Source organism: Ursus arctos, unplaced genomic scaffold (assembly GCF_023065955.2).
Source record: "Ursus arctos isolate Adak ecotype North America unplaced genomic scaffold, UrsArc2.0 scaffold_7, whole genome shotgun sequence".
Lineage (NCBI taxonomy): Eukaryota > Metazoa > Chordata > Mammalia > Carnivora > Ursidae > Ursus > Ursus arctos.
The window spans coordinates 63,445,482-63,461,057 of record NW_026623089.1 but is presented as its reverse complement, the minus strand read 5'-3'; the positions used below and the strand labels follow the sequence as shown (position 1 = coordinate 63,461,057).

The 15,576-nt window shown below is 40.8% G+C and overlaps 1 protein-coding gene across 14 annotated transcripts in view; it reads right to left on the bottom strand.

Moving 5' to 3' along the window:
• FAM13C (family with sequence similarity 13 member C) overlaps positions 1-15,576 on the bottom strand; it is a 134,261-nt gene that overhangs the window by 62,511 nt on the left and 56,174 nt on the right. For all 14 annotated transcript variants that reach the window (XM_048218944.2, XM_026504245.4, XM_048218945.2 and 11 more), the window contains one exon: positions 3,680-3,743. In XM_048218944.2, the coding sequence (XP_048074901.1) occupies positions 3,680-3,743 (64 nt within the window). The remainder of the gene's footprint in view (positions 1-3,679; positions 3,744-15,576) is intronic.

Genomic DNA, 15,576 nt, shown 5'->3' with positions numbered 1-15,576 from the left:
ACAATATCTGTTCTCATTTTACCCTTCAACTTTTTGATCTATTAAGAGTGCTTATCAATTATACGGATATGGAAGAATAACTAAAGCCAAGGATAAAGATGGATGAGACACTGCTTGTGGCGCCTGGGTGGCTCAGTTGGTTACGTGGCCGGTTCTTGATTTTGGCTCAGGTTATGATCTCAGGGTCCTGGGATTGAGCCCCATGTCAGGCTCAGTGGGGAGTCTACACCCCCACTCTCTCTCTCTTATAAATAAATAAATCTTTAAGGAACAAGAAAAGATGGATGAGACATTGATAGTCTCTAGTCGAGAATATTTTCCAATCATGATCCAGAAGACCCCAACAAATAAAACCTCCCAATGTCTTACAGAGGAAAAATCTGACAGTTCAGCTCAATGGCAGCAGGAAAACTCATTCCGTTTTTCAGAAACAAACTCCTATAACATAGTTTCAGAGGTACTAAAACTGATGGGATGGGGTTGCGAGTCCTATCAAAAGACACAAGGTCAAAGACTGGTAGCTTGAGACTGGCTTAAGAAAAGTGAGACTAGCCAGTATCAAATCTGTACTCATGCCAAGTGGAAATAATAAGTGAGTGAGTTTTCCAGTTCACTGGGAGGGCTCCATGCTGGGTGTGGAGCCTACTTAAAAAAAAATATTGAACTTTGTAGCAAGTTCACTGGGAAAGTAGGGGAATACACCCAGAGACAGATGCTTATACATAGATACATCATACCATGTATCACCTTACTGAGTATAGGAGACCTTGGGTCAAGTGCCAGCTCTGGAACCAAACTATAGCTGAGGCCCATCTATCTGTGACAGAGCAAGTATAATTAAAAAGTTCAAAAAGTAGAAGCAAATTACCAGATATGAAATTTTAGGAAAATATAAAGCACATATATAGCATCTTAAAATTTTTATTATATATATATACAGCATTAGGGTCTACGGAAATGTCTGGAAAATACTTGTGGACCATCTTTTCATGAGACTCAAGAAACTCTTTTGACTTTAGACTTGCGAATGATGTGAAGAAAGAAAGCAGATATGGAATTGGTGGATTCATGTTAGAGAACTAGATGGCTGTGTGTGTATGGCAGAGAGGGGGGCAGTGGTAAATAAATACAAGAAAGGAACAAAGAGGAACGACGACAGCTAACAAAACAAAAAAGTCTACCTTGCATTTCCATGTAGAGATGGAAGGAATACTCCTGTAAGAAGTCGGCTGTACAGAGACCAAATAGGAGTTACAGTAACAACTTATCATAATTGTCAAAAACTAGCGGAAAAACATACAATGGGTTATAGCAAGGAGAAGAAAACTAAAACTACATACTAAATATGTATGAATCTCAGAAGCATAATACCGAGTAAATGAAATCAGATACAAAAAAGTACATACAATGCATTTATGAAAAGCTCAATAATAGACAAAACACATCTATTTTAGTCTGAAGAACAGTTATCCTTATTGGAGAGTAGTGACTGGAAAGAATTGTGCAGGGGTGTCCTGGATGCTGATAATGTTTCTTAATCTAGTTCATCCAGCTGTACATTTAGGATATATACACTATATATATATATATATATATACATATATATATATACACTAATATATATATTATATATATATATTTCAATTAAAATATTAAAGCAGTGTTTACCACTTGTGTACCATAGGACTCTTGCCTAAAGAAATGTTATGATGAGGTTCTTCCATAAAAGAGTTTGGTTTTCCCTACATTTGGGAAATGCTAAGAAACCCCAGTTAAACATACATCCACTCTACAGGACGTCTTCATCAATGACATTGATCCTCCTGCATGGCCTTGGATCCAACTCATACTGCTCCCATTCAAGCTTTTCTAGGGTTTCCCCTGGCCCCCAAATTTCGGTCACAACAGAAACTGAATGCAAGGATGTGGATTGGAGCACACATCCCACACAGCTCACCCCTTGAGTGGAACAAAACACGTTGAGCACACACTCACTCTTATCAACCAGCTTGGATTAGCAGTACTACCTTATCATGGAAGAGCACACATTTAAAACAGGGCATTGCCTGCTCCTTTGAATGCACGTCTCCATTCAATGCTCTTGCACCCATGTAATCCCAGAGCAGTACACTGGCACATTTCATGAAATTTGCCAATACAATATAGCAAAGAAATACAGGAAAGCAGATTTTCAAATAGATCTTTTTGCATCTGTGATTTCAGAATGCTCAAGTAACCTCAGCATTCTTATGGGTTTCTAGTTCACAAATCTGAGTTTCTCTCAAATACTTGAAACCTATCACAAGCTGACTCTTACAATCACCTCATTTTTCTCATCACTTAATGTCAAAACAAATCAGTGCCTCTTTATAGCTAGCATTTTGCTTGTTCACAATGTGTTCATTGATTCAGGCTCTTGCCTCTTTTTTTCTTAAACTCTTTGTCACTCTTGTTACCATGAGTTAGATTGGGGAATTTGAAGGCTTCTCTATGCACAAATAAATAACAAACAGTGTTCTGTGTTGTTAACTTTAGGTCATTTTCCATAACTCTAGTTATTTATTTAACTTGATTTAATCAGGCAGCTGGTTACCTTTGGCTATTCATTTCTCCAAGTTCTAAAGTAAAAAAAGAAAAAGAAAATCCCCTAAATTTAATTTACTGCCTTTTTCTTAGAGGGGGAGAAGAGATCAATCTTCAAATGACAAATAAACAATTTGCCTCAAGTCCATCGTCTTTCTTCCCAGCATCTGAGCATCAAGTCTTTCCATTCCTTTTGCTATGATCCTAATCAATAGAGAACCCACTGCTCCTTTATTATAAAACAAAGGCGAGGGGGGGGGCGCCTGGGTGGCACAGCGGTTGAGCGTCTGCCTTCGGCTCAGGGCGTGATCCCGGCGTTATGGGATCAAGCCCCACATCAGGCTCCTCCGCTATGAGCCTGCTTCTTCCTCTCCCACTCCCCCTGCTTGTGTTCCCTCTCTCGCTGGCTGTCTCTATCTCTGTTGAATAAATAAAATCTTTTAAAAAAAAAACAAAAACAAAGGCAAGGGGAACTAGACAGTACTTCAAACCAAGGTCTTAAGCCAAAGCATTCATAACAACAGGGATCAGAATTATGTTATATTGATTTCCAACAGGAGAATTAAATTATCTATTTCAAAGAAAATTTAGAACAAACATTAACATAGTGATGTCTGGTTTGGTGAGAAACCATCTGGATTGGAAAATAGGACTTCATGTGTCAAAATATACAAGGAAGACCATATTGCAAACACCAAACTATATCATACTCCATGGATAAATAGCATGATTACATTTGAGACTACAAAAGCAATTAGAGAGAGAGAATAAAATTAAAAGAAAGTGTTACAAATGTAACTGCCACAGCCATGGTTACACAATACTGAAGCAAAGTTGAAAACAGAATAATGAAACGACTGCTTGCACTTGGTTTAGGTCCAAGATGTAGTGAGCCATCTCTCGGATAATATTTTAAATATATTTGCTCCAGAGTGAGGAAAAACATTACCCAAAGAGCTACAGGGAAAACAAGTTCACTTAAGAGCAAAAACACTTGAAGTTTTAATCAGAAAGAATTCCAAATACTAGGAAAAGAGAATAATAAGGTTCATGATTGGCCAATTCATTTCATACAACCAACAATGGTGGCACTTACCTCATTTAAGTCCTGACAAGTCTCAAAAGCATCCTTTGACCAAATGGCAGCCCTCTGGTCAATTCTGTAAAATACAAAGAAAAGTTATTTCCATTTAAAAGAATTCTTCCAACAATGCGCATTTGAAGCTGGCGGCTACAGATCTGGCTGTACCCTTGTTCAAAACCTTCAGTGTGTCCCACTGCCCATAGAATAAAATCCAGACTCCTTATAATAGTCTGCAACACATTACAGTGCTTGAATTCTGCCAGCGTGCCTGGCCCCACTTGCCAACATTCACATCCTGTCCCCTACACTCCAACCTCTCTGGCCTTCTCGTGGTTTCTTGAACACACAGTGCTGGTTCCCTGTTCAAATCATCCTAAATACTATCCCAGACTGCTCTCCCCCAGATCTTCATAAAACTGACTCTTCCGGCATATAAGCATCAGTGCAGCTGGGTGTTACCTCCCGACAAGGCCTTCCTGATGTCCCTAACCAGAAGTAGCCCTCCCTACACTCCCTATCACACTGTCCTTACATTTTCTTCTCAGCACTTTTCACTTTCTGAAATAAACCAGTTTGTTTGCATTTCCTCATTATAATGTAAGCTCCAAAAAATTAGTGATTATGTCCATTTTCTACACTGCTGAATCCTCAGGACCTAATACAAATTTAATATTGTTTCATTAATTCAAAAACAATTTTGCATATGTGATCTGATACAGTCAGTACAGAAAGATAGCATTTGTTCACTGAAGACAGCACTTGGAAATTTCATCTTATCTCTTAACTAATACAATAAACATCATAATTTCTGGGTAGCATGATGAGGCTGGGTTTTGCCACCACATAGTTTCTAATAAAAGAAAATGACTTAAAATACGGCACATCTATTCTGAATTAATTTTTAAAATTTAAATACAAAAAAGCAAAAGTTTACTACAGGCAGATGCTGAGTTCAAAATCATGATTTGTCAAATGTCATGATCTAATAGTATCTATTATATAACATTCAAGTTTTTCTGCAGCAGTTTGCATGCTATTATATAATAAGTGTATTAAATTATAGTTATTATCCTTATAAAAATGCCTACTTTCTTAATAAAAGATTTAGTCATTATTAAGTCATTTATAAAAAGATTTGTTTGGGGACATAATTATTTACAGTTATTATTCAGCTTCCATTTGAGTCCTGAAGAAAGTATATATGTTCTCTGAAGGGTCAACAGGATTAATGATTTAAGTCATTATGCACATTTAGAAATGCCACAGCATAACTTCTTCAAGATATTCTTAAGAATGCAAAATTTGTTCAGTCTAAGGGCACTGCTAACTGTGCAAACAATTTACTTCCAATGAGAAAAATAGAGATGGTAAACAAAATTGTCTAGAATGCACTGATTTCTACTACACCTGCACAAACCAGCATGTCTCTCCTGAGTATGTGAGAGGGTAAGGGTCCAACAATGAGCTCAGGGAGAGATCACTGAAGTGGGAAAAGAAAGTGAGGAAGAAGACCACTGGCACACCCATTCTATCCCCATCAATTCCCTGACTGATATCAGAGCTTCAGACAATACTAAACTGTTCTATCCCACAAATGGCGGAAACCCTCTTACGCACAGGAGTTAACGTGTCCAATCCAGGAACACCTAAAATTTTGAATGGCTCATAATTTCTTTGTAATACATGCTGGTTCTCAAATGTTATTTCTATAGAGTTATGGTAGCACCAGAAAAATGGAGGAGTGGTATACTTTAATGGAAAAAATATTTACCAGTTTATAGTTTAACCATAAATGTCTCTAGGGCTTTGGTGCTAGCAGACAGTAAAATAAATACACAGGTAGCAAACATTAATGGAATAAAGCAGAAATAGACTTTGCTAAAAATATATATTATTGAGATGCAGGGAACTGCCTACTTATAATATACTCACATGATCTTCTAGGAAAAGTACTTATCTCCAAATAAACCTCCAGATCAAGTTGAAGAACTGTGGTCTAAGCATCAAAGTTGCTTTAATTTAACTACCATCTGGGGCGCCTGGGTGGCTCAGTCGTTAAGCGTCTGCCTTCGGCTCAGGGCGTGATCCCGGCATTCTGGGATCGAGCCCCACATCAGGCTCCTCCGCTGGGAGCCTGCTTCTTCCTCTCCCACTCCCCCTGCTTGTGTTCCCTCTCTCTCTAGCTGTCTCTCTCTCTGTCAAATAAATAAATAAAATCTTTTAAAAAAAATTTAACTACCATCTGAATGTGTCCTATGCGCCTGGTATAGTGTTGGGGAGATAATAATCAATAAACAGAATCTAAGCCTTTAAGAGACTTAACAATTCAGTGGAATCTGAAGCAGAGGATAAAACGAACACCCAGTCTTGAGGCTAATTTCCGTAAGTCAAGGATCAGGGCATAGAAGCTGATATTAGAATGGTAGAAAGGAACTGGGGAGGTAGAAACAAGAGACATATTCTCAAGGATAAAAATAATCAAGAGGTAGGGGTGCCTGGGTGGCTCAGCTGGTTAAATGTTTTCCTTCGGCTCCGGTCATGATCTCTGGATCCTGGGATGGAACCCCATGGGACTGAACCCCATGTAGGGCTCCCTGCTCAGTGGGGAGTCTGCGTCTCCTTCTCCCTCTGCCCCTCCCCACGTCATGCTCTCTTTCTCTCTCTGTCAAGTAAATAAATAAAATCTTAAGAAAAAAATCAAGAGGTCTTGGGTATGTATTGGAAGTATGAAATAAAAGAAATGGGATAATCAAAACTATTCCAAAGTTTTGAGGCTGTGTGACTAGAAAGATGACAGGTGGTTTGTTTGATAGAGGTAGAAAAATATATACTTTGGTGGGGAGAGCAAGCAGTTGGCAGAAAGAAAGGCAATTTATGAGTTTAGATTTAGAGATTTGCCTCTTGAAGCAAGGCTGAGATAGGGAAGTAAACATACCTGAGCAGGGCTCCCCTAGAACTGGCACTCTACAGTGTGTTCAGCAGAGGGGCTGCAGTACTGGTAACTGTGACGTGCAGTGGTCACAGCTTCTGCACTGATTTTTTTTCCCTGTGTGCGGCCAGAGCCTAGCATGGTACCTGGCCTATGGTACACGCTCAGTGCCTGCCTTTGGATGGGTAAATGAAGAAACAGAAGGAATCAGATCTAAGAATGACTTCTTGATCCACCACTTACTAGGTGTGTGTGCCCTCAGGTAAGATAGCAACCTCTCTAAGGCTTGGTTTCCTCATCTGTAAAGTGAGGATAATAGCAGCTGCCTCATAGGATAATTCACGATACTACTGCTAGCTGTATTAAAAATAACACAGGGATTCTAGAACCATATATGAAAAATACCATCATAGAATTATAAATGATGATAATTCATGGTGTATTTTATTAACAATGATCAAAGCCTTGTGAATAAGCTAGCTGAAAAAGATTAAACCTGAGACTTCCTCACTCGGGGCCACTGGCCAGTTAGTGGACAGAAGAGTACAGATCCATCACTAAGGAGGTAAGAAGCTAACTGGAATATCATTCTACATAACAAAGAGAAAGAGGTTATGAGAAAGAAGAATATCGAGGCCCATCTAACAATTCACCAGCCCTTACTACGCCGGGTACTCTACTTACATTATTTCATTTAATCCTAATAGTAACTATATGAGATTAGCATTATTATACCCATTTGACTTAACAGAAAACAGGGCAGTTATATAACTTTATTTATTCATTAAATTAATATTTATAAACCACCAACTATGTGCCAGGTACTATTGTAGGTTTTTGGAATAAAACAGTGAATAAAACAAAGTCTCTGCCCTCATGGAACTTACAATTTTCACAGGAGGGAAGACAACCTAAAGAAATAAACCAATGGTCTATGGTGTATCAGATGCTAAGTATAACAGAGAACAAGAAAGCAAGGCAAGGAGAAAGGACATGCAGGTGCATTGCCCAAGCTCACACTGCTCGAAAATCTTAGTCATGTGGAGATCATGAGAATGAAAGCAGAGAAACAAAAGGCCAGTGGATTGAACAAAATAGAGGTCATGGCAGAAGAGGAAGGAGAAATGAAAGCTTCTCACTAGAGATGTTTACCAATGAAAAGAGAACTGGAACAGTATCTAGGTGTCTCAAATTCCCTTTTTATAAAGATCTTTAAGGATACTGCTTGAACCGTTTACAATCCCGCCTGGAAACTGGCCTAAACATAAATGCTGGGTCACACTGAAACATTCCCTCCCATTCTCTTGCTTCCCTTCACCCAAAATAACAAGAGGAAAGGAACCAAGCACATCTCTGCTATGAGTAGGCCTGTCAGAGCACTCTGCCAGCTCCAGCACAGCCCTGCCCTGTGGTCCAGGCAACAGGAAATGCAGATGGTGCTCCTGATTATGGCTCTCAGCACTGATGGGAGTGTCGTGCCTCTGAACATCACCACCACCACCAGCACTGTCATCACCACCACCACCAGCACTGTCATCACCACCACCACCACCACACACACTGTCATCACCACACACACTGTCATTATCACCACCACTGTCATCACCACCACCCACCAGCACTGTCATCACCACCACCAGCACTGTCATCACTACCAGCACCACCATGGTCATTGTCACCATGACCACCACCAATGTCAATGTCATCACCACCATTGTTGTCACCACCACCACCACCACCATCACCACAACCACTACTGTACTGCCACTGCAACCACCACCATCACTACAACCACTACTGCTGCCACCATTGTTACCACCATCACTGTGCCAGCACCACCACCACTGTTGTTGTCACCACAGCACTGTCATCATCACCACCGTTGTTGTCACTACCACCATCATCATCATGACCACTATTGTAGTGCCACCACCACTACCATCACTGCCACTGCCACTGTTATCACTGCCACCACCATCATCACCACCACCATCATTGTGATCACTACGATATCTGCCACCACCACTGCTGTCACTGCCACTGTTACTTTCATCACCACCAACACTGCCACCACCACCACCATTGTCACCACCACTGTCACTGTCATCACCACCATTACAACCATCACCATTGTTGTCACCACCACAACTTCCAGGACTGTCACATCATTACCACTACCACTGCCACTACTACCATCGCCATCATGAAATAATTCAAATTAAAAGCACTTCTAACAGAGAAATAGAAAACTTAGTTGTGTACTGATATTAGAAGAGCTTCTTCCTGGATTTGATGACTGCAAAGTTGTGGACAATCCATTAAAGTGCATCTTTTCCAAAATTTTTGGTGTTCCCACATTGCTGGGACCCTAAAGCATGTGCTGAGCCAATGTATAGGGTCAGCCTGCAGTGGCCTTCCCTCGGGAGGTGCGCTGGAATTCAAACTAGCAAAATGAACAAAGCATTAAGATATTTTTCGTGGCCCAAGGATAGTGTCAAACCACAGATGTAATAATTTGTGAAGAAGCAATATTTTAGTATAAGATTTTTTATTTATATCAACATTTCATTATCTATAATTAAATTAGCAGATGAATGTGTTCCCAATCTCAGTCAAAAATTTCCCCCTCTATCCAGTGCCAGAGTTGTTCTGACACTTTCCTCTCCCTTAGTCGTTGTATCATGAAGTCCTTCAATTTCTTATCCCAAGTAACTTTTACATCTCTCCTCTTCCCTCTACCTCCACCACTATCACCTCAAGCCAAACCACTATAATCTTCTTTTAGACTGCCTCCATGATCTCCGTACTTCCCCTCTACCCTCTTAAACCATTTTCCACACAACCACCTGTCACTACCCTTTGCACATGGCACTTAAAGACCAAAATACTTAGGGGCGCCTGGGTGGCTCAGTCGTTAAGCATCTGCCTTCGGCTCAGGGCGTGATCCCGGTGTTATGGGATCGAGCCCCACATCAGGCTCCTCCACTGGAAGCCTGCTTCTTCCTCTCCCACTCCCCCTGCTTGTGTTCCCTCTCTCGCTGGCTGTCTCTGTCAAATAAATAAATAAAATCTTAAAAAAAAAAAAAAAAGACCAAAATACTTAAAGTATCCTAGGACATCCCAAAGGATTTAGCATCTGTCCACCTCTTCAATCTCAATTCATACCATTCTCCCTCTCTGCTCCTACTACACTGACATACTTAATAGTTTCTTGTATGCACCATGCTCATTTCCACCTCAGGCCTTTGTATGTGCTGTTCCTGTGCCCATAATGCTGTTCCCTATCCACTTTCTCTCCTAATCAATACATTTATCCTGTAGATACCAGGTAGCTCACCATCAAGTCTCCCTTTTATATGTTCTTTTTTTTTAAGATTTTTTTATTTATTTGTCAGAGAGCGAGAGGGGGAGAGAGAGAGAGAGTGCACAAGCAGGGGGAGCAGCAGGTAGAGGGAGAAGCAGGCTCCCCTCTGAGCAAGGAGCCCAAGGTGGGACTCGATCCCAGGACCCTGGGATCACAACCTGAGCTGAAGGCAGACGCTTAACGGACTGAGCCACCCAGGAGTCCCATGTTCCTGTTCTATTATGATCCTCATTTGCTCCATAACATAGCCCTTAACTGTGTATTTGCATAATTATCTGATTGTCTCTCTCTCTCTCATGATGACACTCTATGGAGCAGGGACCTTGTGAGCCTTGCTTGTTATTTGTATCTCTAGGGCTAATGGTGACATTTGGCACATAGCAGGCACTCATATGTTTATTAATAAAGTATTTATCCTGGGGCACCTTGGTGGCACAGTCCGTTAAGCAACTGACTTGATTTTGGCTCGGGTCAAGCTCAGGGTCATGAGATTGAGCGCTGCGTTGGGCTCCATGCCCAACGTGGAGTCTGCTTGAGATTTTCTCTCCCTCTCCCTTTGCTCCTCCTGCTCATGCTCTCTCTTTCCTCCCTCTCTAAAATAAATAAATAAATAAATCTTTAAAAAATAATAAAGTATTCATCCCAGGGTTATGGACAGATGCTAATTCTGGTATATTCCCAAGTGTATACGATGGTTATGATAAAATTCATGCTCTCTCCTCCATCTGCAGCATGCTAGCAGGAATAGCAGGATGGGGTGACTCTCATTCTGACAAGTAGATACGTTTCTTCCCTGAAGAGACCTGCTGAAGATTAACAAGTGGTGTTTTAACCCACATTTAGAAAACCTGGGCAAAAAGAGTAAGAGGAGAGCAGCCAGTACACTTTTCAGAGTGCTTCATATAGAATGAGAATCTTAAGGCTGAACCAAGCTGAACTTTGAATCACTCTGAAGAGTTCAAGATATTCTACTGCATTAAATTGAGCCTCTGTTCAGAAAGCAACATGGGATACACTAATGTATACCCGGATGACTGCCGGCTGACTGTATGACTGCTGTTTCCTGAAACTCTTTTGAAAACAAAAGGTATATCCCAAGAGGACAACCATCTGAGCAAAACATTCTTTATGTACAAACAATAGCTCTATATGCAGACACAGACAAGATGCCAATAAATTCCAGTAATATTATTAGCAACAATAACAACCCTCAATACCAGTAACTAAAAAATGTCTTTCTCTAGGGAGTCAAAGCTATGTTAAAGACATTCTCTTACTGGTGTTTTCCTCTGAACCAAATTTCTGTGCTCAATGACTGAGATCGAATACTGGGCAGCCACCTTCAAAGACAAAGAAACCAAAGCACTGAATTTGAAATGACCCTGACACACAGAGAGCACTGACAGAAAACAGAACTAGAAGGCAACAGATGTTCATGAGCTTTTTCAACCCATGGATGTACTTGTCTAGGTCAACAAACTCCCATAGAGGGGAGAAGGAGGTTATGGCTAGAGGCAGAATGCTAATCTCTAATAATATGCCCTGTCAGTAATTATTAGAACCCAAGCTCTACCTCCCTTTATACTTCTCTGAAAATTACAATCCATCAGTGTTATTAAAAAGATTCCCGGCCCCCACAGTTACTGAATCTGAATTTTCAAAGGAGTGCACTGGTAACATGTGTTTAACAAGCGATACAGGGGACTTCTAATTGGGAAATATTATCCTAAAAGTCCAAGTTCAGCAACACAGGAGGATACCAGTGGCTAAAGAGCACAGGTAAGGGGCACTTCTGTGAGTACAGGAGTGCCCTGGGTATTTCTGGCCTGGCCTCCCAGGGAACACATTCCAGAAGCGGGAAGAGTCATGTCCCTGAAGACACTATGAGAAACACTGAACACAAGGCAGCCCAGCCGCACTGGAATAGATACCGCTCCTCACCTTGGTGGGATGGAGTAGAGACCAGAAACAGCCAGAACCATGCCGATGCCCAGAGAATGGATGGACAGTAAGACCCATGAGACCAGCGTGAGGACTGAGAGAAGACAGGAGGTAGACTTGCCATGAGTGTGGTTCAAAAACACTCCATGAATCAGAAAGAAGTGTTTGGGAAGGGATGTTGAGGACACAGGATCCATTGGGAGCAGAAATTCTAATACATCATTATTAATAATGATAGTAGCACCTGGTTTGCTGAGCTGGATACAAAGTACTTCTTTGCATATCTCATTTTTTCTATTCACTTAGTAGGCGATTATGAGACACCTGCTTCCTGTGCCAGACAGTGATCAGCCCGGGAAGCGCAGTGGTCATAGAAGATGCTTCAGCCCCATGGACAGCTCTGCTCACTCAAATTATCCCCCTTTCAGCATCTGCCAAGTCTCTTCACTTTCCTGCCTCAAGAATTTTGTGAGGCAGAGCTCACTCCCTCAGCCTGGAAGTGTTGGGGAGTTACCTCCTCCGGGGACAACCCTCAGCCAGCCCCCAGATGGCAGTGTGTGAATAAACACTGTAGCCCCCCAAACTTCAAAGGGATACATCTGAGGACTTTTTACAAGGTTCCTCAGAGAGTCTTCAGGGGCCTGATCTCCAGCTGCCCAGAGTGGTAACCTCAGCTACACACCTGCTTCCAGCTCTTCCTCCCCCCACTTCCTGCTTCCTGGGATCACCTCCCTGTACCCAAGGCTTTCTGGGAGGCTCTGCTTTCTGGAGGAATCTAATGTAAACAAGTGAGCAACATTACAAAGTAAACACGATAGCTTTCTTTCTGAGTCAGGGACAGAAAAAAAAATCATACAAATGAAGATTTAGTTTAGGGACAGATAAAGAGGACAGGAGATCACAATTAATGGTGGGGGGGTGGCTAATTTGAATGGCAGGTAAATATTTGATGACAATTAAATTATTGCACTGGGCACTGTGATATTACATCTGGTACTTGGCCTTCCAACATTCTAGCTTTTAAATTATGAATCAGGATAGCGCTAGGAACAAAAGAACTTAAGAAAAGGCACAGAGGACTTAAGCAAGCATTAATATTAAACAAGCCTAAATCCTGCCTGTTCCCTATTAAAGGTTTCCTTTCTCTTCCAAAAAGAAGATATGAGTCTCTAATCTCCCCTTCTCCTCTTCCCTCTTCCGTTGTCACTGCCACCATCATCTCCCACATGGATGATGCACTCATTGCCTCCACTGTGTCCCTGCTTCCCCACAACACACACCACCTAGAGTGGTCTTTTAAAGATGTAAATCTGAATGTGTCCTTCTCCTGTTGATAATCTCCAATGGCTCCCTCAACTTCAACAAAATCCAAGATCCATACCCTGGCTACAAGGCCCTGTGCAGTCTGGGTCCTGCTAAACTTTCTGATGCCGTGTGACATGTTCTCTCTGCCGTTCAATTTCTCCAGCCTTACGGCCCTTGTCTACATCTTGAATAAGCCAGTAGCTCTACACCTGCTATTCCTTATGCTGGATTCTCCTATCCTTATGATAGGATTCTCGCTATCATTCCATTTTAAAGCAAACAACCAATGCCATATATACCTGCAACAGTACCCTGTCCTTACCAATGTGGTCTTGGCACAAAATGAACAGACCTGGATTAGTGCTGGTCTGAGGGGCTAGGGTGAGTTAATGATCAGAAAGGCAAGTCAGAGGAGCCTGGTTCTTGCATGCTTTCATCGCACTCAAGTTTGACAGGGCACGCCAGACACTTTTTGCTGGTTCCAAGTTCTCCCCAGGCCCCCATGTTACCAGCAGTGTAGTGATTTAATCTTCCCAGCACTTTTTATGTCTAATCTACTTCTGACAACAACCTTCCTTTCCCTAGGGAACTGGCCCTCCACATGCACCTCCCAAGGGCTCTATTATGTGTGTCTGGATTTATTCAATAGGTTCAGTGTGGCCAAAGTTGTTTTCTTGTATTGGTGTTAAATTCAAGACATTGTTTAAAAACCTCCTGCTTCCACCTTCTCAAGTTTCTTCTCTTGGACCCCATTCCCCTTTAAATGGGCCCTGGTATTTCCTTCGCCCCTGGCATCTACAGAGTCATAGGGGTTCTCTTGATTAGAACTCTATGATAGGGGAGCGCTGAAAGGCTGGCACTGCTCGTTATTTCTAATTAACAAAAATAATTTTAAAAATCCATTCTCCTCTAATACTTTCCTAATATTCCTGTCTACCTCGAACTGAGATAAAACAGTTCAAAGAAACAGAAAATAAAATTACTTAATATGATTGCAGTGACTGCAACAAATTTATTTATGGTTCTATATTCTGAACAGTATGTACTACTTTTTTTTATTTATAAATAATTTTCCCAGTTACAAACTTAAGAGGAACTCATTGGGGGAAAATCTGGAAAGCAAAAAGAATATTTTTAAAATCATCACCCTTAATCATTCCACCTGAAAATAACCACCAATAAAATATCGATTTATGTCGTTCCAGTATAAGTTTCTGTATATAATTATATGTTAAGTAAAAATAAGATCACCTCGTAATTCTGTTATGTAATTGCTTTCTTCTCCATGTATAAATAAATCATGAACACATACCCACGTTAATAAAGACTCTCATAAAACAGCTTTAAATATCCATCATGAAGATTGATGTTTCTCAAGGGGGTAGGGGTGGTGGTATGCCCTCTAGAAAGCATTTAGGAAATTTAAGGGCGATTTGTGATTGGTGCAGAGGCTGGAGGAGACTACTGACATTTTATGGGCTACAACCAAAGATTCCAGAATCCCTGAGATGTGCAGGGTTGTTCCACACATCAAAGAATCGCTCCACACCTGGGATGCCTTCCAAATGTTCCCTGGGAACGTTACAGCCAGAGCCACTTTGCCCCAAGCACAATCTAAACTAGAAAACCATAAGGGCTAGTGGCTGAAACAGAAATATCTAGAATATACAAGTATGGAGAAAGGGATTGGACTGAACTGTCTCAAACGTTCCACCCAGAGTCACTATCCTGTGATGTCGCCACAAACAGAAATCTAACCACGTGACCTTCTATCTAATTCTCTCAAAGTTATCAATTATCCATTTTATTCCTATGTTCTTTCATGATCAGCTAACAGAAAAATGTATCTCCCATGTTTCTTTTCGGTTTATCATTTCAAATCCCATGCCTAGACAGCTTTACCCTTAAGCACAAACCAAAAAAAAACTAAAACGGAAGTACATAAAAATATTTTTAAACAATTCTTACTATAGCAATATCTATAAATATAAATAACAGAAGTAATCAAAATACATGCTAATCTGGAATTTGTTATGTAAGTGATGATATATTCACAGAATGGAATGTTTTATAGTCATTAATACTTTAGAATATTTTACGATATGGAAAAATACAACATTAAGTAGGACAAACAAGTTACACAGAAATGTCTAAGATTTCATATATACGAAAATAATTTATACATACCAATTAAATACGTTGGTCAAAAATAAAAGAAGAATAGAAAAAAGCGTGGGTGGGAGCTGTGTGTGGATGTGTTCGTGTGGGTCTAGTATTGCCCATTAGTCCTGGAAAGGAATAACCCTGTAGATGAACACTACGGCAGAAACACTAGAGTAGCCATTGCCTCCTTGGGAAGATAAAGAGTAA